This window comes from Fundulus heteroclitus, chromosome 18 (genome assembly GCF_011125445.2).
Source record: "Fundulus heteroclitus isolate FHET01 chromosome 18, MU-UCD_Fhet_4.1, whole genome shotgun sequence".
NCBI classification, from domain to species: Eukaryota; Metazoa; Chordata; class Actinopteri; order Cyprinodontiformes; family Fundulidae; genus Fundulus; species Fundulus heteroclitus.
Window position 1 is genome coordinate 38,217,467 of NC_046378.1, and position 24,198 is coordinate 38,241,664.

General features: G+C 40.3%; 1 protein-coding gene across 2 annotated transcripts in view; it reads left to right on the top strand.

Moving 5' to 3' along the window:
• The window catches only part of ppp1r13l (protein phosphatase 1, regulatory subunit 13 like), a 28,812-nt gene extending 4,820 nt beyond the window's left edge, over nt 1-23,992 (top strand). Inside the window, exons 2-13 of one of the 2 annotated variants that reach the window (XM_012872468.3) lie at nt 4,785-4,844; nt 4,967-5,088; nt 6,607-7,198; nt 7,294-7,386; nt 7,490-7,578; nt 10,739-11,096; nt 12,583-13,034; nt 15,107-15,235; nt 17,545-17,678; nt 17,773-17,939; nt 20,170-20,363; nt 22,885-23,992. In XM_012872468.3, coding sequence (XP_012727922.2) covers nt 4,811-4,844; nt 4,967-5,088; nt 6,607-7,198; nt 7,294-7,386; nt 7,490-7,578; nt 10,739-11,096; nt 12,583-13,034; nt 15,107-15,235; nt 17,545-17,678; nt 17,773-17,939; nt 20,170-20,363; nt 22,885-22,920 — 2,400 coding nt within the window. In that variant the 5' untranslated portion in view covers nt 4,785-4,810 and the 3' untranslated portion in view covers nt 22,921-23,992. The remainder of the gene's footprint in view (nt 1-4,784; nt 4,845-4,966; nt 5,089-6,606; nt 7,199-7,293; nt 7,387-7,489; nt 7,579-10,738; nt 11,097-12,582; nt 13,035-15,106; nt 15,236-17,544; nt 17,679-17,772; nt 17,940-20,169; nt 20,364-22,884) is intronic. The other variant, XM_021321453.2, reaches the window with a different exon arrangement.
• Nucleotides 23,993-24,198: the final 206 nt, after the last annotated feature.

Genomic DNA, 24,198 nt, shown 5'->3' on the forward strand with positions numbered 1-24,198 from the left:
TATGACAGGGTTTCCGGATTATTGGCGCCAAAGAATCCATTTGACGGCTGCAAATTGATGCCGTTTTCTGTGGAACTTGGAAAAAAAAAAACAATATCTTGATGTCTTTCTTATGGGTTGCTGTTAACAAAGTGGCTACATGATTAAATTTACTGTTACTGAGCCCTGACACCCTTTAAATCTCTTTAAATTAAAATAATGTTGTGCATTATTTCCGTAAAGTCTATTGTGCAACTTCCTCTCTGTAAAGCGCAATGTATCATGCAAAATAAGTTTTTTAGCCCTTAAATACATTGTATTGGGTACCTATGAGTACAGAAAAGTCCAACTGAGTCTCTCCCAGTATTTTGTAGATAACTTTATATTCTTTTTGGGTCATATTTTTCAAGACGTTCAGTTTTTTTCACAGCAATTTGCTGCAGACCTGCTAAACAAGGTCATTGACTTCCAGCTTACCAGTCCCATAAATCCATCATTTTTATTTCTGTGACAGATTTTGTAGCTCAAGCAGAAAGACGCCGACGCTACAAGTGAATAACGGTGCGTTCCTTTTGCCTCGGAGGTCGGGACAAACAAGTCGCAGATTACGTCATCTCTGCCTTTTTGCGTTCCAGTTTCTCTTGTCAGTCAGTAGGACAAAAAACACGAACGCTTTCACTATTTTTAAAACAATGAAAATAATGTTGTTCTGGGAGGTATTTTGTGCAGATAAACAGAGCTGAAATATCTCATCTGATGATCACTGAAAGGTAGCATGTGTACGACCGACTAAATGTTACTTAAATAATAAAGAGCTGCTGCAAACAGTCAAAGTTTGAGGTTTTATTCAACGTTACTAAGAGTAGCAGCCATCAGGAATACAGAAGTCGGGTATTATCATGTTGCACCAAGTTTCTGACTCATAATACCGACTTTATGAGCCGTTCCAGTAACATTTTCTGACCCAGAGGTTGAGAATTCGACCCCGAGGTCAAATGGAACGCACTTAGTCAAAAATGTTTAGTTGTTCGTAACGCTCTCCCGCGGCATACTACAAAAATGGCCGAACTGGAACGCTCTGTGGCCTGGAGGGGGGGGGCGGGGTGTGAAGTGCCTCCTTTTAGATTTAAAGAGACGGCGCCAAAACGAGTCTCCCTCAGACGCAGCTCAGAACAGGTATAATAGAGGGGAATGTTAGGGTCAATTAACGAGAAATTCAGAGCTAAGCATTACAGTTCCACTTTATATAGACAACAACTGAATGGTTTCAATGTAAAACGGAAGAAATGAAAAGCATTGTATGGCCCCTTTTTTAAATTATTATACTTTTCAAAGGTGATCCAATTGTCTATGAACCTATAATCAACGACTTAACTGGGGATATAAATATGATTTCACACATCGCTCCCATCGCTCTCAGCTTTCCCACAAACTGGGTAAGAAGGGAAAAAGTCCCATTTAAATAACGCAGAGGTGTGTTGATCAAAGGGCTAAATTAAAACACTTGACTAAACATGCTGAGAACTACAATTAGAAATAATTAAAGGTTTAAAGAGGCTTTACTTGTGACAAAGAAGGCTGCAGTGGCAAATATGTTGTATATCTGGAACTGATCACTACAGAGGATTGCTCCACGGCTTTGTTGACAGGAGTTGTATTTAGTCAACCTAAACAGGTCCAATGAAAGAAGCCCATTGTAGCCCAGGCTCATTTATCACCCATCTAGAATGAGCAAAATCCAACACATACTGCCTGGAGCGGGTTAACACACCAAATATAATTGTCTGAAAATGTTTGAAACGGAGCAAGCCAACTTTTAAGGCCTCCGGAAAACCAAACTATTGGTCAACAACACCTAAAAAGCAAATCCCAATAAAGTCTGAGTCAAGAAAATCTGAGGGGTGAATAAAGCACTGCAAAAACAAAACTAAAAATAGGTGAAATTTTCTTGAAATTAGTGTATTTGTCCTTGATTTGAGCAGGTAAATAATCTTATCTGCCAATGGAATGAGTCATTTTACCCCTAGAATAAGCTAGTTAAATATAATGCACTTGAAATAAGATAATGGAGATGATTGGTTCCTGTTTTAAGTACATAAATCTTATTCCATTGGCAGATAATCCTATTTACCTGCTCAAATCAAGGGCAAATACACACATTTCAAGAAAATTTCACTTATTTTTAGATCTGTTTTTGCAGTGGGGCTTTTGCCTTTTTACTCACTGGTTCAGATTCCTTTTCACCTACAGAGCTGCACTGCAAAAAGGGAACTAAACGTAAGTCACGTTTTCTTGAAATGAGTGTATTTGTCCTTGATTTGAGCAGATAATTAAAAATGGAATAAGTATTTTTACCCCTAATATAATATAATTGGATATGCTGCACTTGAAATAATATGGAGATGAGTTGTTCCTGTTTGAAGTGCAAACATAATTTGCGAAGCAGATTATTTAAGCTTGCCAGCTCAATTAAAGGACAAATATACAGAAAATGTTACTGTCTTTTAGTTCCCTTTTGGCAGTTGTGCTTCTTGAATCGACGTGGCATCGATTCAACAAGGTGTGACAAACATTCTTGAGAAATGTTGGTCCAGTCTGACATGATAGCGTCATGCAGCTGCGGCAGATTTTGTCGTCTGCACATCTAAATCTCCCGTTTCGCCACGGCCCAAAGGTGCTCTGTCAGACTGAGGTCTGCCCATTGTGATGGTTCATTGTCATGTTCATAAAACCAGCTGGAAAACATCTGAGCTTTGTGACCTGGTGCATTGTCCTGGTGGAAATGGCCTTTAGAAGACGATCCGCTGTGGTCATAAAAGAGTGGACATGATGTTCAGCAGCCATGCTCGGGAAGGCTCACTGCAAAAAGGGTTCTTGAAATTCTTGAAATGTGTGTATTTCTCCTTGATTTGAGCCGGTAAATAAGATGATCTGCCAATAGAATGAGTATTTTGACCCCTAAAATAACATAATTAGCTATACTGCCCTTGAAATAAGATGATGGAGATGAGTTGTTCTTATTTTAAGTGCAAAAATCTTATTCCATTGCTGATCATTTACACTTACCCGCTCAAATAAAGGACAAATACACTCATTTCAAGAATATATCACTTTTAATTCCCTTTTTTTTGAAGTGCTGTGGCATTTAAACAATACTCAATTGGTACTCGGGGGCAGCTTTATTATTTTTTTATGCAAATTGTAGCCTCAGTTTTTTGCTGTTGTCACACAGAAAGCAGCTCCTGGTGGGGTCGGCTGCAGCCGTCACCCATCTGTTTTAAAGGTTTGTGGCGTTGCAGAGATGTTTATTCTGCATATCTTTGTTTTAATTTGGGCTTATTTAAGGTACCGTTGTCTTTCCATCATATGAAACCAATCTGTCTCTTCACATCCACAGTTGCTGTCATATAATTTGTGTTAACAAGCAATTAGCAGGTGTGGCTATTATAGTGGCCAGTGAGCGTACGAGCTTTAATCTTTTGGGATGTTGTTCTAATATATGGTTATGATGTAAAACTGCATTTTCATGGCTCCCTCGTTCCTTTTACGTCTCACCTCCTCTCCTCAGGATCCTCTGTAAAAGTAAAAAAGCACTTTTATTTTCCACGCGGATCCTTTATGTGGCCAAGTAGCCACGCTAGATTTTCTTCCACGCGGTTCAGACAAACTCACGTTCGCCTCAGATTAAAGGATCTGCAGCCATTTATTTGTCATCCTCAGGATGAGCTGCACCTGTCTGAACCTGGCGATCAGACGGGACAGTCATACGTGAGTCTCAGCCGAGACACCTGCCCCTCTGACTGCGCTATGAGTCAGGAGAATCAACAAACCAGTGCAACCAGCTGCCTTCATCCTCCCATGTCTTGTCTTTCTCTCCCCACACGACCAGGGGAGTCGTGTCTCCTTTAGGCACGGCAGGCCCTCGCTTATTTTAGTTAAACGGCTGCAGGAAGTGAAATATCAGGGAGTGTACGGCAGAAGAGGAAAGGAAGGGCTTAACGCCGTTGCAGGAAGATGAAGCAAGGCATTAGTTAGTGCGGTAAATGTAAAAGTGTCGTTGTAACAGAAGGAAACTCGCATGTCAGAGGTCCAAACTGTTTTTTTAATGCATTTTGCAGGAAATCATAGAATACACTGCAAAACAGGAACTAAAATTAAATAAAATTTTCTTAAAATTAGTATAATTTTTCCTTGATTTGAGCAGCCAAATAAGACTATTTGCCAATAGATTGAGAATTTCCACCCCTAAAATAGGATAATTAGATATCCTGCTCTTGAAATAAGATGATAGAGATGAATTGTTTTTATTTTAAGTACAAACATCTTATTCCATTGGCAGACTGGTTTACCAGCTCGAATCAAAGAAAAATGCACTAATTTGAAGATGATTTTACCTACTTTTAGTTCCCTTTTTGCAGTGTATCAGTAACTGCACACCAGTCAAGCGAGATGGGTAAAAACACTGCAAAAACGGATCTAGAAATAAATAAAATGTTCTTAAAATTTGTGTTTCTGTCCTTGATTTGAGCAGATAAATAAGATTATCTGCCAATGGAATGAGTTTTTTGACCCCTAAAATAGGATAATTGGACATCCTGCATTTGAAACAAGACGATGGAGACGAGTTGTTCCTGTTTTAAGAGCAAAAGTCTTATTCCATTGGCAGATCATCTTATTTATCTGCTCAAATCAAGGACAAATACCCTAATTTTAAGAAAATGTGACTTATTTTTACTTCTGTTTTTGCAGTGAACGTACTTATGTGAGTGAGACGAATGATGACTGAATGTTGTCTTCCTTTTCAGAAGGCGAGCCCCGCTTCCTCGCAGCCATGAGCTCACAGACAGGCTTTGGGAACGTTCTGTGTGAGTTTCCTAACACCCTTAAAAAAAAAAAAAACAGACTTTTTGTCTCAGTTGTGTATTTGTTTATGTGAGAGTGATGTACTGCACTAATCCTCTGTTTTATTCGTCTGGTTCATGTTCAGTCCAGAGCATAGACAGCGACCTGAGTGCATCGCTTGCAGTGGCAGATGAGTTATCCAAAGAGTTTAGCTCCATGCTGCAGGAGGCCTCTTCCAGCAATGACGGCGCAACATCTGAAAATAAGGTACTCCAACGTCCAACCTCAGCGCTGAAACAAACAGAACGTCTCCAGAGTCGGTACACCATGTCCTGAACACGCTCTACCTTCAGGGTTTTCTGACAGAGGCTTGTTTCTGTTCCTTCTGTATTCGCCCTCTGGCTTCCTGTTCAGATTTCTGGCTAAACTGGTTCTGATTCTGATTCTCCGGGTAAACAAGACAAAATTAGTTTTTTTACAATTTCAAATTCTCCACAACCTTGTGACCCTGTTTAAAAAAGAAAACAGCCACACTGCAAAATCGGATCTAAAAATAAGTAAAATTATCTTAAAGTTAATGTATTTATCCTTGATTTGAGCAGGTAAATGAATGAATGAATGAATTTATTTCAGACAATTAACAAATTTAACACACATTTAACAAATATTAAATAAATCAATTTCAGAAATTACCACATAATAATAAAAAATAATCAATTTAAGAAATTCTTCAACCAAGGACTACATAAAAAAAGTAATTGATAAACATTAAATTAATTTTTCTGTTCCAGTTCAATTAAATCATTTGAACATAAATAGAGATGAGATAAACAAAATTTTCCTCTAAATAAAATATATCAGGTGTATTTACCCTGATTTCTGACATTGATTAGTGATTAAAGAAAGTTGTCTGAAAATAAATAAGATTATCTGCCAATGGAATGAGTATTTTGATCCTTAAAATAAGATAATTAGACATCCTGCACTTGAAATAAGATGATGGAGATGAATTGTTCCTATTTTAAGTGCAAAAACCTTGTTCTATTGGCAAATCATCTTATTTACCTGCTCTAATCAAGGACAAATACACAAATTTTAAGAACATTTAACCTATTCTTAGTTCTGCTTTTGCAGTGCAAGTGTAAAAACATGTAGGAATGAATTTCTTATAATAATAATAATAATAATAATAATAATAATAATAATAATAATAATAATAATAATAATAATAATAAGTATTATTATTATTATTATTATTATTATTATTATTATCATTATAGCACTAAGAATGATTGCAATGATTTATTCTTTTTTTTGCAAGGATGGCTACATGTCATTTAATTTGTTAAATGCATGAATAATATTTATTTTATTCAATAAATATATACCTTTCCTCCAATTCTGAATGCTACTCATATTTCCATGATTTTTTTTGTGGAAATGTATTTTAAACAGTTGGGCTCCATGATCCATGATCAGTGCTGTCCGACTAGAGCAGTCAGTAAGGAAGGGGGTTGGAAATGTAGCCTGTATTCTCCCTCCTGCGGCTAGTTTAGCCTATGAAGTCTTTTGTTCCTTTTTAACCTTTTTGATTTTATCGTTTTCTATGTTCTCTCTTTCTATTACATGTTGTGATTTTACTCATTTTGTTAAGCACTTTGAACACCTGCTGGTTGTTGTAAAATAAATCTTGATTGATTGATTGATTTAAGCCTGCCTGTATATTATATTTATTTATGAATAACAATAAAGTTGATATAAAGTCTCCCGTTTTCTTTTCTTTAGACCAGATCCTTGCCCCCCAGAGTCAACCCTCAGTTTTCTGGACCTTCCAGCCTCTCTGGCTCCACGTATTCACAGAGCAGCACCAACGGCACCTCCAGCTCCAAACCCTTCTCTCCTACCTACACCAGTGACTTCAGCATGTCCAGCAGCAGGAACGCCCCGTCACCCCCCGTCATCTCCAACAGCCCCCACTCCTCTCCAAAGATGCACAGAGTGGTGCACAACACACATCGGCGGTCGGGATCGGACGACTTCACCTTGAAGGCGCAGATTCCCAAACAGATGCCCCGCTCCCCGAGGCCCGACTCCCCTTCATATTTTGAGAGGAGTCCACAAGGCTTAATCGGTCACAGGGAGAGAACCCAGTCTCCGAGCCGGATGACGGGTTCTCTGGACCCGTTACCTCGCTTGGCTTCACATCAGATGTCCCAAAATCTGCTGAATCCGTTTGACGGCAACCAGATGAGCCGCAGGTCCCCTCAGCCAGACAGAGGGTCCGGCCAAGGGTATTTTAGATCTCCCTCTCCTCTGTCTTTTAACATGCAGGGATCCAGCACCCTTCCTCGCAATTTTACCGCATTCAGTCAAACTGGTAAGGAGGTTTATCCCCTTTTCAGATGTTTTTTTTTGTTGCTTAGTTCCTTGCATTTCTTTGCCAAATCTCACCTTTCATGTCTGCTTCAACAGAGGATTCTGAGAAAAGGCAAAAAAGTCCAGGCAAGTGGAACGAGTCAGATCTGGACATGTCCTATGAACGGAAACCGCAACATTCTTATGACAGTTGGGTGACTTCTGCCCTTTTTGTCTGCGTTTTTAATGCTTGACTTAGATTCTGGCCCCTATGCTCCCTAACGTGATGTGTTTTTTTTTTTTTTTGCTGCAGAGTCAGACTGGATCCGATCGCCTGTTCCAAACAGCAGCTGGCGGGAATCCAACCTTGATAGCCCTCCTCAAGCCTTGAGCCCTAAAAAGGTGGGAAGTCTGAACTGAAATGTTCAGGAAGTGGTTGAACACTTGTTTTCTGTGGAACTTGAACCCTTGTAACTCCTCCTTAGTCCATCGAATGTCATTTTAAAAGCTTCAAATGGGGTTGGCACCCTGAAAAAGATGTATACACTGCAAAAAGGGAACTAAAAGTAAGTAAAAATCTCTTGAAATGGGTATATTTTTCTTTGATTTGAGCAGATAACTAAGACCATTTGCCAATGGAATGAGTGTTTTTACCCCTAAAATAAGATAATTAGATATCCTGCACTTGAAATAAGATGATGGAGATGAGTTGTTCTTATTTTAAGTACAAAAATCTCATTCCATTGGCAAATAGTCTTATTTACTTGGTCAAATCAAGGACAAATACACAAATTTCAGGAAGATTTTTCTTACTTTGAGTTCCCTTTTTGCATTGTACAAATGCAGTGATAGAATAAGTTCACTATGACAATTTTCTAAAACTGTCGTCTTTCATTTTGTTACGTTTATTGAGTGAAGAAAAGAACGTTGAGGAAAAATATATAGTTTTTAACAAAATCGCCAGTTCTAGTTATTACTCAAGGCCCAGTTCCACCAGCTCGTACACTGTAAAAACAGAACTAAAGTGCAATTTTCTTAAAATTAGTGTATCTGACCTTGATTTGAGCAGGTAAATAAGATGATCTGCCAATAGAATAAGATTTTTGCACTTAAAATAGGAACAATAAATCTCCATCATCTTATTTCAAGTGCAGGATGTCTAATTATTTTGAATTAGGGGTCAAAATACTTATTCCATTGGCAGATAATCTTATTTATCTGCTTAAATCGAGGACAAAAACACTATGTTTAAGAACATTTTGCTATTTTTAGATCCGTTTTTGCAGTGTATTAGCCGGGCAGCGCACGGCTCCACTCGCTTGCGAATGTTTCAGGAGCAGCCAGCCCTGGTTCCTCCGGCTCTGCTTAACAGCTGGGTCAAAGCGAGCCGACTCGAGAGCAGCTTTGAGTGAAGAACACACTGCTTCACTGATTGGCCGAGGTGCGTGGAGAGATGAAAACGTTTTCTCCAAGGAAGTTCAGTAAAAACTGAAGAGCGACTGCATTAATATGAACACTGCAAAAACTGAACTAAAAATAAGTCACATTTTCTTGAAATGAGTGTATTTGGCCTTAATTTGAGCAGGTAAATAAGATTATCTGCCAATGGAATTAATATTTTGACCCCTAAAATAAGATATTTAGATATTCTGCCCTCTAAATAAGACTGTGGAGATGAGTTGTTCCTATTTTAAGTGCAAAAATCTCATTCCATTGGCAAATCATCTTATTTACCTGCTTAAATCAAGGACAAATACACTAATTTCAAGAAAATTTGACTTATTTTTAGTTCAGTTTTTGCAGTGAAGGACCACTATGAAGAGGGTGGGTCAAACTGAAATACAGTCTTATTATTTACAAACCATGAACTACGCTTGAGTGACCACTCAAGCTTTCTACAATTCAGACGTGCTGTATATCAGATCCGTGGATTTGTCAAGGCGTTCTCTTGTTTTACACACAATTAAAGCTGTAAAGTTTTGTGTCTGAAGTGTCCATCCATCCCCCCGCCTGCCTTTCAAGCACCCGGGGGGAGCAGCGGGGTGCTTCTGCAGAGGTGGCTCTGTTAGGCCTGACGCTCTCTCTGCTGAGACAGCCAGGGAGTCCGCGCAAAATCAAATCCATCCATCCATCCATCCATCCATCCATCCATCCATCATCTTCCGCTTATCCGGGGTCGGGTTGCGGGGGTAGCAGCTTCAGTAGGGAGGCCCAGACGTCCCTCTCCCCAGCCACTTGGACCAGCTCCTCCGGGGGAAATCCAAGGTGTTCCCAGCAGAGAGACATAGTCCCTCCAGCGTGTCCTGGGTCTCAAACCCATAAAAATAATTTTACTCCGGTTAAAAATCGTATTTATTTTTTTTAATCAACGTGTTGTCCTCGCCCCCTCCATGGCTGGGACAGATAACGGGTAAATTGGAAACAGCTGGGCGAAGGAGGCTCTCCTTTATTAGGTGTGTGATCCAGATATTTATCCTGATGGATAAATATCTAAGACAGTCTTGCCTAGATATTGAACCATTATTTGTATTTCTTTCTTTTCTTTCTACCGGATCTGCAGCTTTATTGTTACCAATTACTGTTAATATATATATAGCTGAGACCAAGGTTATGCGACTTTGGATATATTCTTTGGAAGGAAAAGTTCTCATCATTTTAAAAAAAAAGAGTTGTAGTTGTATCTACATGTTGAAAAACTCTGTAATCCCCCCCCCCTCCCCCCAAAAAAAAGCTCCTAGCAGCTGTGTTAGATTTTTTTTTTCTGGTGTTACTGACATGAAAGCATGTTGTAGTTCTTTCTCTGCTTAGCCAGCTGCAGGTCCTGCCGTGGGCCCCTGACCAACTTAAAAACACTCTCAGGCGTCCCGGTTCTCCTGCAGCCGTCACTCTGAGCTGAAGGCAGAACAAAAGATGTTTACGACTGGACTGCAAATTAAATGTGCAACCTGCTGTTTTCCGTGGTCGTAGTGGTTTTCATTGTCTAATGCTAATTGTGTGAGTCCTGAAGGCGGTTGGGTGCAGTGAACTTCATCAGGGGGTATCAGAGTAAAGCTCCTCTCATTTATGCACTACTTTGTGCTGTTCTATCACATAAAATCCCAACAAAGTTTTATAGGGTTAAACTGTTGCTGTAGTTACTGAAAATGCATTTGAAAAAAAGAATGTTAATGATTTTTAAGTAGTAAATGTTTCTCTGAAGATAACTGTGCTACTTATCTCTTTTTTTTATGAACAAAACCGAAACTCAATTCAATTAAATTTTACTTATATAGCGCCAATTCATGAAACATGTCATTTCGAGGCACTTTACAAAGTCAAATCAATCGTATTATACAGATTGGTCAAACATTTCCTATATAAGGGAACTCATAAGACCATGAGGTTCAAGCTGATTTTTTTTGTACTCTATTACATATGTATTACATAAAACTGTATCTGCCTAATTACATAAACATTTAAGTGGCAATTAATTAGACTTCAGAGCTCTGGTGTCTTTTTGTGTGATTTTCTGACCGTCTACGATCTAATGGTAACAAGTATCTCTATTCTTTTCCTTTGTTAGGATCCTCGCCTGGCTTCCTACCAGGGTTCCTACAATTCTTTGCCTCGCACTGCTCGCATAGCGGTTCCACCAGATGCTTCGTCCTCCGGTCACTCCCCTTACACTCAGCCCATCAGCAGCCGTGTCAACATACCGCCTCCAGTCACCCGCCAGAGCGGGCGCATACCGCTCTCTGTCATCATGCGCCTCCAAAATCCTTATTATGGACAAATGGTCCATAACAAAAACTTTGACGGCAAGGAAAACTTTGCAGCCTACCGCATGTCTGAAGCTCCTCAGAGGAAGATCTACCAGCCGCCTCCTTACCCGGCACACCATAATCCACCTGAGCTGAGACAGCCCGCTGTTTATAGCGACGGTAAAAGACGTCAAACGCCTCTATAGCTCTAGACACTGTGTGGATGTTCATTTGCATTATATTTGTTCTTGTTCTATACAAGTAATGCAATTAAAAAAACATGAAATGTCATACATTCTGGATTCATTACAAATCAACTGAAATATCGCAAGCCTTTTATTGTTTTAATATCGCTGATTATGGCGTACAGCTGAAGAGAACTCAAAAATCCTATCTCAAAATATTAGAATATCGTGAAAAAGTATACTAGTAGGCTATTCAACTAATCACTTGAATCGTCTAATTAACTGGAAACACTGCAGGGTTTCCTGAGCCTTGAAAAACACTCAGCTTGGTTCAGTAAACTAAATCACAAGTATGGTAGTGGTTAAGAGACGACATCAGATTCTCACAGTAACTGGTGTACTGACCATGGCATTACTGTCCTTGATTGGCCTGCCAATTCCCCTGACCTGAACCCCATAGAGAATCTGTGGGGTATTGTGAAGAAGAAGCTGAAAGACACCAGAGCCAACAATGCAAATGAGCTAAAGGCCGCTATTGAAGCATCCTGGGCATCCATAACACCTCAGCAATGCCACAGGCTGATTGCCTCCATGCCACGCCGCATTGATGCACTAATCTGTGCAAAACGATTCCCAACCAACTACTGAGTGCATTAATGGACATTTTTAAATGTTTGATTTTGTTTTGCTGTTATAATTTTTTTTTTTTTTTTTTTTACTTTGTCTGAGGCAGGGGTCAGCAACCTTTACAACCCGCAGAGCCATTTTTGCCCTTGGTCCAGCAAAACTAATTTTGTTTAGAGCCGCAAAAGTTACACATCTCTTTGAAACAAGTGCTTGTTTTTATATTATTCTACAGGAAATTAGTTTACTTTTTTTTTTTAATTAAAGATCAACAGTTATTATTTAACCAACAGTATTTAATGTTTAGGTTTAATGCATTTTCTTCAATTGGACATTTGATTTTTATAGCAAATGGCATCAAAATGATGAAAAAGCAACCTATTGACAAATTGATACCTCATTTATCTATAGTAAAATATTCTATAGACTATTAGTTTCTTTCTTTCTGGAAGTGTTATGCATATATTGCAGAACTAGCAATTTTAAATTACCTTTACATTTAGAAACATTTACCAATTTTTTCCCCTCGCATTTTTGGTCTAAGTTTTTAAGAGCCAAAGCTGAAGGTGTAAAGAGCTTCATGCGGCTCTGGAGCCACAGGTTGCAGACTCCTGGTCTGAGGAAATATTCTAATATTTTGAGATAGGATTTTTGAATTTTCTTCAGCTGTACGCCATAATCAGCGATATTAAAACAATAAAAGGCTTGCGATATTTCAGTTGATTTGTAATGAATCCAGAATGTATGACATTTCATGTTTTTTAATTGCGTTACAGAAAATAAAGAACCTTGTCACAATATTCTAATTTTCTGAGACAGTCCTGTGTATATATGAGGTTTTTATTTTACTTTTGCAGCGCTACACCCAGGGGACATCGACGCCGAGCTGGAACGCCTGGATTATCTTCATCACAACCCAGCAGCCGTGGAGCATCCCGCCAGGCCGGCGGCTGCAGGGGAGGCAGAACCGGCCGTGACTCCTGCTCCTCGGCCCCTCAGCCCCACCAGTCTGCAGCCGGTGGTGGCCCCCGATGTCCAGATCCCTGAGATCCCAGATCGGGAGGAGCTGCTCCTCATCAGGGCCGAAATCCCCCGAGCACTTAAGAGACGGGGCTCTGTGAAGAAGAAGGCCTCCCAGCACCAGCCGAACCAGTATAAAAACATGATCCACAAGCTTTTACGCAAGAAAGAGCAACGCCACAAGGGGGCAAAAGGCAGCGACAGCTCCTCTGACGGGGAGGAAGGCGCCCTGCCCCCCGTGCCTCAACCTGTAACTCAGACATCTCCAGTGATTCCACAAGATGACAAAGTAAGAACTCGGCCTTCAGCAACGCCACAAATGAAAAGCGCCGTATGCTCAGTCATACGAGGGCTAAATGACAAGTTGACCGCTCTGAAAAACGATTTTACCCTCCGACAGATCTCTTCTGCTTTTGCCTTTTTTCCATTGACGATTACAGATCCTTAGTCAAATTCTTATGTCAAACAAAGATAACCTGAGTAAATCCAAACTGCAGTTTTCAAAGGATGAGTTTGTTTATTAAGAGGCCGTCCATGCCAACCTGGCCCTTGGTAACTGCCCCTCAAAATAAATTACAGTTTGTGCCATCTTTGTTGCAACAACTGTTATTTAGGTGTTTGGCAAGAAGTGGCAATTAGTCTTCTAGCTCTGGGTGGAAATTAGTCCACTCTTCCTAGCAACCATGGGCAGATTTCAAACATCAACAATGTGGTTACACTGCAAAAACATAACTAAAAGTAAGTGAATTTTTCTTGAAATCATTGTAATATTCCTTGATTTGAGCAGGTAAATAAGACTATTCGCCAATGGAATAATATTTTTGCACTTAAAATAGGAACAATTCATCTCCATCGTCTTATTTCAAGTGCAGGATGTCTAATTATCTTATTTTAGAGATGAATTGTTCCTATTTAAGTGCAAAAATCTCATTCCATTGGCAAATAGTCTTATCTACCTGCTTAAATCAAGGAAATATACACTAATTTCAAAAAAAGTTTTGCTTATTTTTGGTTCCCTTTTTGCAGTGTAAAGATCACGCCCCAGCATCTCGATCTGGACTTTGACTAGGCCTCTCCAAAACCCTCATTTAGTTTTGGGTTTCTTACGCTGGTGTGCTTCAGATTATTGTCCTTTTTAAAAAAAAATGCCTAGACTATGAAACTATAAATTACATTTGGCTTGCTTTTTTTTTTTTTTTTTTTCATGTAATGGGGGCATAGGGTCCAAAAAATCATTCCACAGAAGATCAGAGACGACGCCCGATGAGGTGTCCGTTATCAGAAATGAATGTACGACGCGGAGGCTCTGTCCGCTAATTCCTGATTATGGACACGTTGAAGGGCATTATCCCGCTTATACCATGGTCACTTATAAAAGAAAGAAATACTGAATCAATTATTAATACTTTTAAGGGTTTTTCACCGTTAAAATTTTTCACAGGACGCGGCTGAGAGAACTTTTTGTTTTCTGTTGTTGGGACGCGTTGCCGTTAGCAGCTAACGTTTGAGCTAGCGCGATAATTTAGAACAATCAGGCTATTTGACCGGAGCTTTTTCATAGGTGCCCTGTAACAGTTTTTAACAGACACCCTGCAGCCAATCAGAATCGAGTATTCACCCAGACCGTGGTGCAAGTGCTCAGTAAGCTGTTGTTGGCTCTTCTGTGGTCTCCTCGTTAAGGATCGCCACTGTTCCACCTTTTCTCTGTTTGACTTAGACTTAGACAGCTTTATTTGTCATTTTGTATGCACAAAGTGCGTACAGAACGAAATTTCGTTTGCATACAGCTTGAAAAATCACAGTAAGTTCGTCTGAGTCCTGAAGCCTTAGAAATTGCTTTTGTAAACATTTTCCAGATTGATGGATGTCATGACTTTATTTCTCTTCTGTTCCCTCGTTTCTTTTTTGGATCTATTTGCCTACTTCGTGTTGTCAGATAGGTTTGTGTTAGACAAAGTGGAGTTTGGTCACAAGGGAGATGGGGTGTGGAGTCTGTGAGTCAGAACCCAGTCGCTCCTTCGTGGAGATGAAACATTTCTCTTGATCCCAGTTAGTCAGTCTTTGCTGTCCTTTAGATATATGTTGACATCAACAACTTTATCACATCAGGCTCAAAACGTGCGTAATGACCATCGATCAATTTAGGTTACGTTGTCATAAACAAGCGTGCTAAACCAACATTTATCTGACTGCAACTACTCACCACCCCTCTACAATACAAAATAAGGAACTCTTAATATCTTGTAATGACGTTTTTACCTTTTTCTGTTAAGAAAACTTGTTTGATCTGGAAATAACACAAAAAAAAAAACTGATTTTTAAGGCACGGTAGTTCACATGTAAATGTGTTTGTCGCCGCAGTACAACTCCATCCTGCGCAAGGGTGGTCGCAAGAAATCTGGAAAGCGAGCCAGACTTAGCCCACTGGTCCTGCTGCTGGATGGAGCGTTGATGGGAGAACTGGACACGGTGATGCAAGCCGTCAAAGAGGTAATTATACCAACTTATCGTGTTATGCTTCAAATGGCGGCGGCAAACCCAAATCAGGAAGGTTTACAATGGTGTGAAAAATAAACGTTGCTGGGCGCCGGCGCGCTGTTACGCAAATGGATAACTCTGAAGCAAACCTTTTGTGCATTGCATTATCGTTCATGCAGACCGGTTAGTGTCCATTTAGTTGGGTTTTAATACTTGTAAGCAGAGGTGGGTGGTTACTAGCTGCATTTGCTCGAGTAATTCTTTAACAAAATGTGCTTTTAGGAGTAGATTTTACTTGAGTAATATAATTAAGTATTGTTACTGTTACGTGAGTAAAATTCTGGCTACTCTTGTCTCCTTGAGTAACTTCGTTGAATAAAAAAGAGACACACCTACCTTTAGTTAATGTTAAAGTGTGACGTCTTGTTTGTATGCAAGCTTTGTGGTTTTGATGCTATTTTCTACCTGCTGAGCTCACTGTGAACATGCAATAAACAGGAGATATTGTCACTCTGCACTCTTCTAACTTACTGTATGTACATTAAAGGTACACTGTGCAATTTATTTTCCTGGAAATTTAAGTAAAAAAACACCCATGTCCCATTTTGAATACCTGTGCATGTGGAAAACCGTCTTACCCGCTCTTCAGGGGGATCGTGTGAGAAAAATCTCCCAAATCCACTCTGGTGTTATTTCTTTCCACTGAGGTCTTCCTCTTCTTCTCATAAACTTGTTTGTGGTTTGCTTGTACCACTATGGTGGTAGAATTTGTGGTTTGCTGCGGTGTGTCCCTAAGGGGACACGATAAAGTGATACTGACTGAAGTAAATCACAAGGACCAACACAGAGAGAGTGTAACGTAGAATTTGTAATAACCCTAAAATGCTTCTTTTTTTTCTTTTTTTTTATTAGGTTGCATGTATAAACCAGAGTTCCTTCTTAAATGGCAAAACAAACAAATAGGCCTACACATGCACAAAGGGAGCATGCAAACTCCGCAGAGAGACGCCCCGACATGTCTCTGCCGTGCCTTTCTGGATTCAAAATAATTTGCATAAACCCAAATGGCCGGTGTCGCTGAATTTAACCAGGATGAAAGCGACTCTGACGTGTCATCGAATCATTTGGCACTAGATGAAACGCCTGCTTCTCCTATGAAAATATAGAAGCATGCCAAATGTTTTCTCACTGTAGTTGCCCTGCTTGGCAGTTTATCTGACAGACGCAGCTTCTTACAGGCGAGAAAACCCGGGCGCCAGATGAGCTGTACCAGAACACGGCTCTGGATTTAGACTCAAAGAAAGGTGTACAGATGTAACTTGCAGCATGTGAATAAAGTTATGCTCTCCGTCTCCTCGCCCCTTATTCCCTTCTGCAAAAGCAGAACTAAAAATACTTAAAATTTTCTTGAAATGAGTGCATTTGTCCTTGATTTGAGCAGGTAAATAAGACTATTTGCCAATGGAATGAGATTTTTCCACTTAAAATATGAACAATTCCTCTCCATCATCTTATTTCAAGTGCAGGATGTCTAATTATCTTATTTTAGGGGTACAAATACTCATTCCGTAGGCAAATAGTCTTATTTACTGGCTCAAATCGAGGACAAATAGACTAACTTTAAGAACATTTTACTTGTTTTTAGATCAGTTTTTGCAGTGTGAAGGACAGAAATAACTAGCCTCGTGAGACCATCCTGATCTCGCGAGCTTTCAAGGTTTCACTCGCAGATCAGTCTGGCTACTTTCCGTTAAAGAAAATTTGGAGCCGTTCACCAAACGAACGTCCAATCAGCGTTGGCTTTGAGGCGGGTTGAGGTGTGACGCAACGGGAAGCGCGACAGTTCAGTCTAAAGAACATGGCCGCTTCAGCCGATGAAACTAGCGTTAGCGTTGCTATCGAGCAAGTTTTATCGGAATTACAGAGTATTTATTTGCTGAGCTAACGAGCCTTTACCTGCAGCAGCAAGAGTAGCTTGGCTTGTGGTTGTATTTTCGTCGTCGCTCGTAACAGAGCGACGACGAATCTGATTGGTTTATTTGGCCCGTCTATCACCAACATAGGCCAATCAGCTAACCAGTATTTTCGCCCCTTCCCAAAATTACTTCAACGGAAGGTTTCCAGATGGATATGCGGAGCAAATCTATCTGGCGGAGTCAGGTAAAGAAATAACAGCTTCTACCTTCACTTTTAGAGTCTGCTGAGGAGATTTTAACATTTACCTTCGCAGTAAATGCAGTAACTTCTCAGTTTGCTGTCTTTACACGCAGAAAGTTCTGCTCAGCAAGTGAATTCACCTTTATGCTGACTCTCTTCTGCAGATGAGCGACCCCAGCCAGCCGAACGACGAGGGCATCACCGGCCTGCACAACGCCATCTGCGGCGGTCATCGCGAAGTGGCCGACTTCCTGGTACGCAGCGGAGCCAACGTCAGCGCACCGGACAGCCACGGCTGGTAAACGCCTCCTCACTTTCTCAGCCACAAACCCCCCCACCCCTCATTTCTCATGCACATCTGAACGTTTGCCGCCGTTTGTTCCGGCCCGCAGGACTCCGCTGCACTGCGCCGCCTCCTGTAACGACCGGGATATGTGCGAGTTTCTGGTGAGGAACGGAGCCGCCGTCATGGCCTTCACCGAGAGACACGGAGCAGTCGCCTCTCAGAAGTGTGATCCTTACCTGCCCGGCTTCGAAGAGTGTGAGAGCTATTTGAAAGGTGAGGCTCCCAGACATTCAGCAAAGTGAATGTAACGGCTTTTATCAGCCCAAAGGCAATGTCTGAAAAGTCTAGCATGCACTTTAATTCTTTCTCTGACATACCTTCAGCCTCATTTAGCTTAAAAAGCTCTTTTTAAAACGTCGACATTTAATACATTTGCTGCTAAATTTGAATTCTAATGGCACTTTCCATGAAGCGTAATTGCAAAATTACTCAACTTTCCACATCTTGTTTCACATTGCAACTACAAACTCCAGCGTGTTTTACTGGACGTTCATGCAGCGTGCCAACACAAAGTCGTGCATACCTGTGAGGTGAAAGAAACGTGTTTATACAGTTTTTGAACTGTAACAGAAGAGCAGGGTTAGTTAGGTTTGTTAGTCTGTTAATAAGGTGTTCTGGTCAGATGAAACCAGAAGTGAACTCTGTGACCAAAGAGTCGGACCCTGAACACACCATCCCCACAGTGGAACGTGGCGGTGGCAGCATCATGCTCTGCGGATCCTTTTCTGCATTAAAGAAAGTGAAGCTGGTCAGAGGAGAAGAGGGAAAAACGGGATAATCTCACAAGAAAAGCTGTTACAGAGGCTGAAAAAGGCCTGAGACTCGGCTGGAGGTCGACCCTCCAGCAGAACGGCACCCAGACTAAACCCAGAGCTGAGATAAAGCGTTTTAATCTGAGCAAATTAAAATGTCTAAATGGGCCAATCAAAGTCCAGAAATACATGGGACTGAAAATCTGTGGCAAGACTTGAAGATTGCAGTTCAAAGATTCTTTTCAAAGGTACTTTTCCTTCATTTGAAAGGTTGTGGGTTCCACTCCGGCTTCCTACCATACCACTTGTTGATGTGCTCCATTATGATCTGCATCTATACCATGGCTACACAGGATCCCAAAAGACTTGGACCTGTTGTCACAGTGAAAGGCGTCTCTGACATATTGACTCAGGCGGACTGAACACAAACACACCGCACACTTCTCTGGTTTGAGTTTTTTTTAAAAAAGGCAAACTATGCATGCTTTGCATTCCACTTCACATGTTATGCACCACTTTGTGTGGCTCTCTCATGTAAAGTTTTACTAGAATACGTTAAAGTTTGTGGTTGCAAAATGGGGAAAAACCTAAAGGGTCTGCTTTTGGGAGGCAATAATAAAAGGTTACTTTTTCTTTTGGCTCTTATTTCATTGCAAACAAAGTGAACCAAATACTTTTTTCCCCCACATCAAGCCTAATTTTCCGGTGATAAAAATACATTTAGATTTAAAATTAAATGAATTATAGTCTTTGAAAACAAAATGGACAGAAGACATCCGTTTGTAAAAATAAATAAATAAAAAATCAGTAAAAAAAAGATTTATTCTTTGGAAATAATGTTCCTCTGAGAAATCTTGAAAGAGTCGTCCATGTTTCTCTTAATGCGTTGCAGGAAGTCGTTTATATGAAGGGATTTCAGTGGCAAAGGGAAGTGAGAGATACTGTCAGGCGCTGGCTTTTTATCGGATTTTAAACGCTGTGACAGACGAGAACTCTGGGAAACGTTGGTCAAAAACCAAAATGAACAGTTCAAAAAGAAGATCCGAGACATTTTAGAGGCGTCCGAGACGTATCAAAGGAACTGTTACAAGGGCGAAATAGTTATTGTGGTCTGACAAACCCATAGTCCAGACATTTGCTGACAGAAATGGAATCAAAGAAGAAATAGAGCAACTAGAATTTGATCAGCAAAAAAAGGGGAAAAAGCCAGACTCTGTGTTCGTATGGGATTGCATCAGCGCAAAGCACCTTTCCTCCTGTGTTTCTGCATCAATGCAGAAACACTCAGCACATACTCCTTTCAAGGCTGCTTTATTCCATGGATATGTATGTGTTTTTCAAAAAACAAAACAAAAAAAAAAACTATTCTCTACACATTGCAAAGGCATGACTAAAGACGGTATTACAGGTTTCTGACCTGGCTGCTGCCTTGACCTGCAACAGGTAGAGAAAGTAGGACGACAAACAACACATTTAAAGAAGTTTACTAGAGGAATGACAACAAATTAATATCTAACACTCAGAACAGCTTTGTGAGGAAAAAAAATGGCACCCATAACAGTTGGCAACCAAAATATATTGGAATGTTTTAATTATCTTTGCTCCATCCGTCCTTTAATGAAACAACGGTTAGCCCTTCTTCTTTTTTATGGCTTATATTCTGACGTGTCCTACTTGCTTTGCCGCGCCAGCCAAGGAGGAGTCCATGGGGGTGGAGAACAACGGGGTGCTGTACGCTCTGTGCAGCTACCAGGCTCAAGCACCTGACGAGCTGAGCTTCAAGGAAGGAGACATGGTGACCATCCTGAAGAAAGGCGAGGGCTCTGACTGGTGGTGGGCCTCGCTCTGTGGCAGGGAGGGCTTCGTTCCTAACAACCTCTTTGGGGTAAGTTGAGAAATTAGTTAGTAAAACGTCCTCAGTTTCTGTGCAATTTAATTTTTTGTCTTTTATAATGGTTCAGACATGCTCACTAAATTAGAACGTCATTGAAAAGTTTGTTTTAATTTGTCATTATCCTGACCCAAAAGTAAAACTCGCACATACTTGAACACAGAATGATGCACAATCTCAATAATCTTGGCTTAAAACTAATCAAAAAACAAAAAAATTTTCGTCAGATGATTAGAAATATACCTACCACCACAAAAACAGCTCCTGGTGTACGTCATAATGGAGAAGACTACCCTCCACAATGACGCTGGCCTGTAAAACATCACTGCTAAAAAGCCTGTGTGTGCAGATTATAGCATACACTGCAAAACTGGATCTAAAAATAAGTAAAATGTTCTTAAAGTTAGTGTATTTATCCTTGATTTGATCAGGTAAATAAGATTATCTGCCAATAGAATGAGTATTTTGACCCCTAAAATAAGATAATTAGACATACTGCACTTGAAATAAGATGATTGAGATGAATTGTTCACATTTTAAGTGCAAAATTCTTATTCCATTGGCAAATCATCTTATTTACCTGTTTAAATCGAGGACAGATACACAAATTTTAAGAACATTTTACTTATTTGCAGTTCCGTTTTTGCAGTGTATAAATACATTAAAGGAAAGTTAAGTGGAAGGACATAGTCTGGTCCTTTAAAGATGTGCAAAAAAAAAACAGGGATAACTGCAGCCTTTAGGTTGTGAGGTACAGTAATTTTAAGAGTTTGTGGGAGAAAGTGTGTACTGCAGCTGGAGCCGGTGTTAGCAAAGCCACGGTGCAGATGTAGCCGAGACATGGGCAACATCTGCATTCCTCGTGTCAAGCCACTCCTGAGCCAGCGACAACATCCTGGATGTGTTACCTTGGCAAATGGGGGGGAAAATGACTGGACTGCCGCTGTTATCTGAGCTCAGTTCTATCTGAAGATATTTAGACGCCTTTCCATGAGTCTTTGTGTGAATTTCTCCAATGTGAGATCAATAAAGCCTATCTTTTCTTATCTTATCTTATCTTATCTTATCTTGTCAGGTCTGGTGGCTCGCACCGAGCTACCTGCAGTTGCAGCGCTGCTGTTTTTAAGGACAGCCTGCTTAATTAGCAGGAACCACAGTGATGTTGTGTGAATTGTCCACTTGTTCCTCTCTGTGTGTTTCTGGAAGCAGCAGAGGCGGCACGGCACGCCTTTTCTCTAGAACAGACTGGAATTTCTGCTGTTGTCTTTCTTTGCTCTTAGCGTGTGAGCGCCGTGCCTTCTCAGTGAAAAAGATTTCCTCATCCAGAAACGCCTCGAGGGTGACACTTTCATAGCTGGAATCTGATTTATTTATTTTTTCTCTCCTTTTTGTGAGAGTGTGTCAAGAGTGAGACAAACTCGTCTGATTCTTTCGCTGAGAAGCTGGCTTTCCAGCTCTCACAGTGATCTTTTCCCGCTCTGTGCTCCCTTTAAGGCAACTTGGGGCATGGAAACGGCTTTTTGCTGTTTGCATTCCAGACTGACCTTAAAGGTGCTTTATGGAAATATCCTCACACACCGGCACCAACGCGAGGGTATCATACCCAAATTGTAGCACATCATGCTTGTGCTCATTCTCAGTTATCCGAGACACGGCAGCCACAATTTAAGCCCGTTTGTGGTAAACTCTGGACATGTATATAACTGTTGTGTAATGAACCTATAAAATATGAGATTCACTTTCTGAACTTAATTCTCAAATGTATTTATTTTTTTCATATTTTAATTTATTCATATGCGCATGTAATCTAGAGTGGGATCGACGTCTGCAGAGGATGAAGTATGAGAGCAGAGCGTTTGAGCACATGTGTGTTGTTTACCCAGTGAGTGAAGGGGAACATGCAGATCATGAAATGGTCTAAATGATTTTGGACGTCATCTAACCCCCAAAGTCAAACTCGTGGCCCGCGGGCCGAATCAGGCCCGCTAAGGCAGTTTATCTGGTCCTCAAGAGCCAAAAAAGGCATATCATATCATAAAATAGAGGCATACGTCCTTTTAAATTGTATAAAGTGGTTAAAACTGTGCCTCCAGTAACGAATGTTGATTCTTTTAACTGTAGTAACAGCATCCTGCCACTAGGTGTCAGTTTTCCCACAACACATTAAAACAACCCAGAAATGTCCAAAAAGAGAGAAAGTGACGCAGAATAATGAGTTAAAAGTGTAACTCACCCTAATATCAACTTTTTTTTTTGCAGATAAACTGTTCAAGTGGGCCTACGGTGCAACTTTTATGTTACTTTGATTTTGTTTTTGTTTTGTTTTTTGTGAACTGGAATGAAATTAAATCAAAAGTATCATCATGCCAAAGTGGCTCAATATAGAAATGAGTTTAACACCCCTGACCCATGAAGAACCTGATTAAGTGAACTTCAATCACTGATCTGATTTTCTTGCAGCACTGAAGTGAAATTTTTCTCTTTTTATTTGTTATCTCTCTCTCTCCTCTTGCAGCTTTTCCCAAAGGTTCGTCCAAAATCTCACTGTTAAGGGAGTCCTGTGAACGTCCAGGGCGGTCGGCCCGCTGAACAGGACCGCCTCAAACACTCTTCTCACCTTCACAATGTTATTGGACTCAAATGTTGGAAGACTGCTTTGCTGCGAGGGATGGAAGCTCCTCTCATGTTCTCCAAGGAGGACAATCTTGAAAAGATGTGATGAGTGGGAAAAAAAACAAAATCGTTATTCGCACTTGCTGGCTGGAGGAAATGTTTCTGTATCTTCATCTCTGTATTTGAGGTTAAAGCTGCCATCCTCAGCGGTGCTCCAGTCGCCTGGTTACAGATCAAACCTAGACCGTTGATGATGAGTCTAATGAGCTGTTAGGTCAGCGTAGGCTTAGTCAAACCCACAACCATTTAGTTTACGCACGACTCTTCTTCCCGGCAAGAGTTCACACCCAGGATGCATCACCAAGTGAAAGAAGGGAGTCTGATGTTGAAGTTTGAAGTTTTCACATTGGTCAGCTGTATATAATTTAAATGTGACGAGTTTAGCGTTGGTCAATTAGACATTAAAAAGCAAAAAGGGAACTAAAAGTAAGTTAAATTCTCTTAAAATTGGTGTATTTCTCCTTGATTTGAGCAGGTAAATAAGATTATCTGCCAATGGAATGAGTATTTTTACCCCTAAAATAAGATAATTAGCGACACTGCTCTTAAATTAAGATGATGGCGATGAGTTGTTCTTATTTTAAGCGCAAAACTCTTCTTCCATTGGCCGATCATTTACACTTACTTGCTTAAATAAACGACAAATACTCATTTCAAGAATGTATTACTCTTTCAGTTCCATTTTTGAAGTGTAGATCAGACTAAGGCTACTCTGTGGACCTTTTATGTCCACATCCATGATGTTAATGCTGAATGGATTAGATGTGACACGTAGTATTACAAGAACTGAGTAGTATTTGACAGCTCTCTGTCTTGCTTAAGTTGTTGCACAATCTTCTTTTGGTTGTTCGTTTTGCGTCGCCCTTTAAAGATGAATCATGTTGGGAGGGGAAAGTGAGTCTTGATGAGTGAGAGAAAGATCTTCTTTTGGATGTGTAAAAAAAAAAAGAGGGAGTGCATTGGTTTGTTAAACATAATGTCGGCCGTTTATTATTTTCCTTTCTGTGCTCTGTTATGTCAGTGAAATCTTACTTTAAGTGGAATAACACGACTAAATGTTCAGTAAGTGTATACGAGATCTGTTTTCAGTTTTTTTCAATAAAGGCATCTGTTACAGTGACGTGTTGTCCAGCAGCTTCCATCGAAAAGGTGTCTA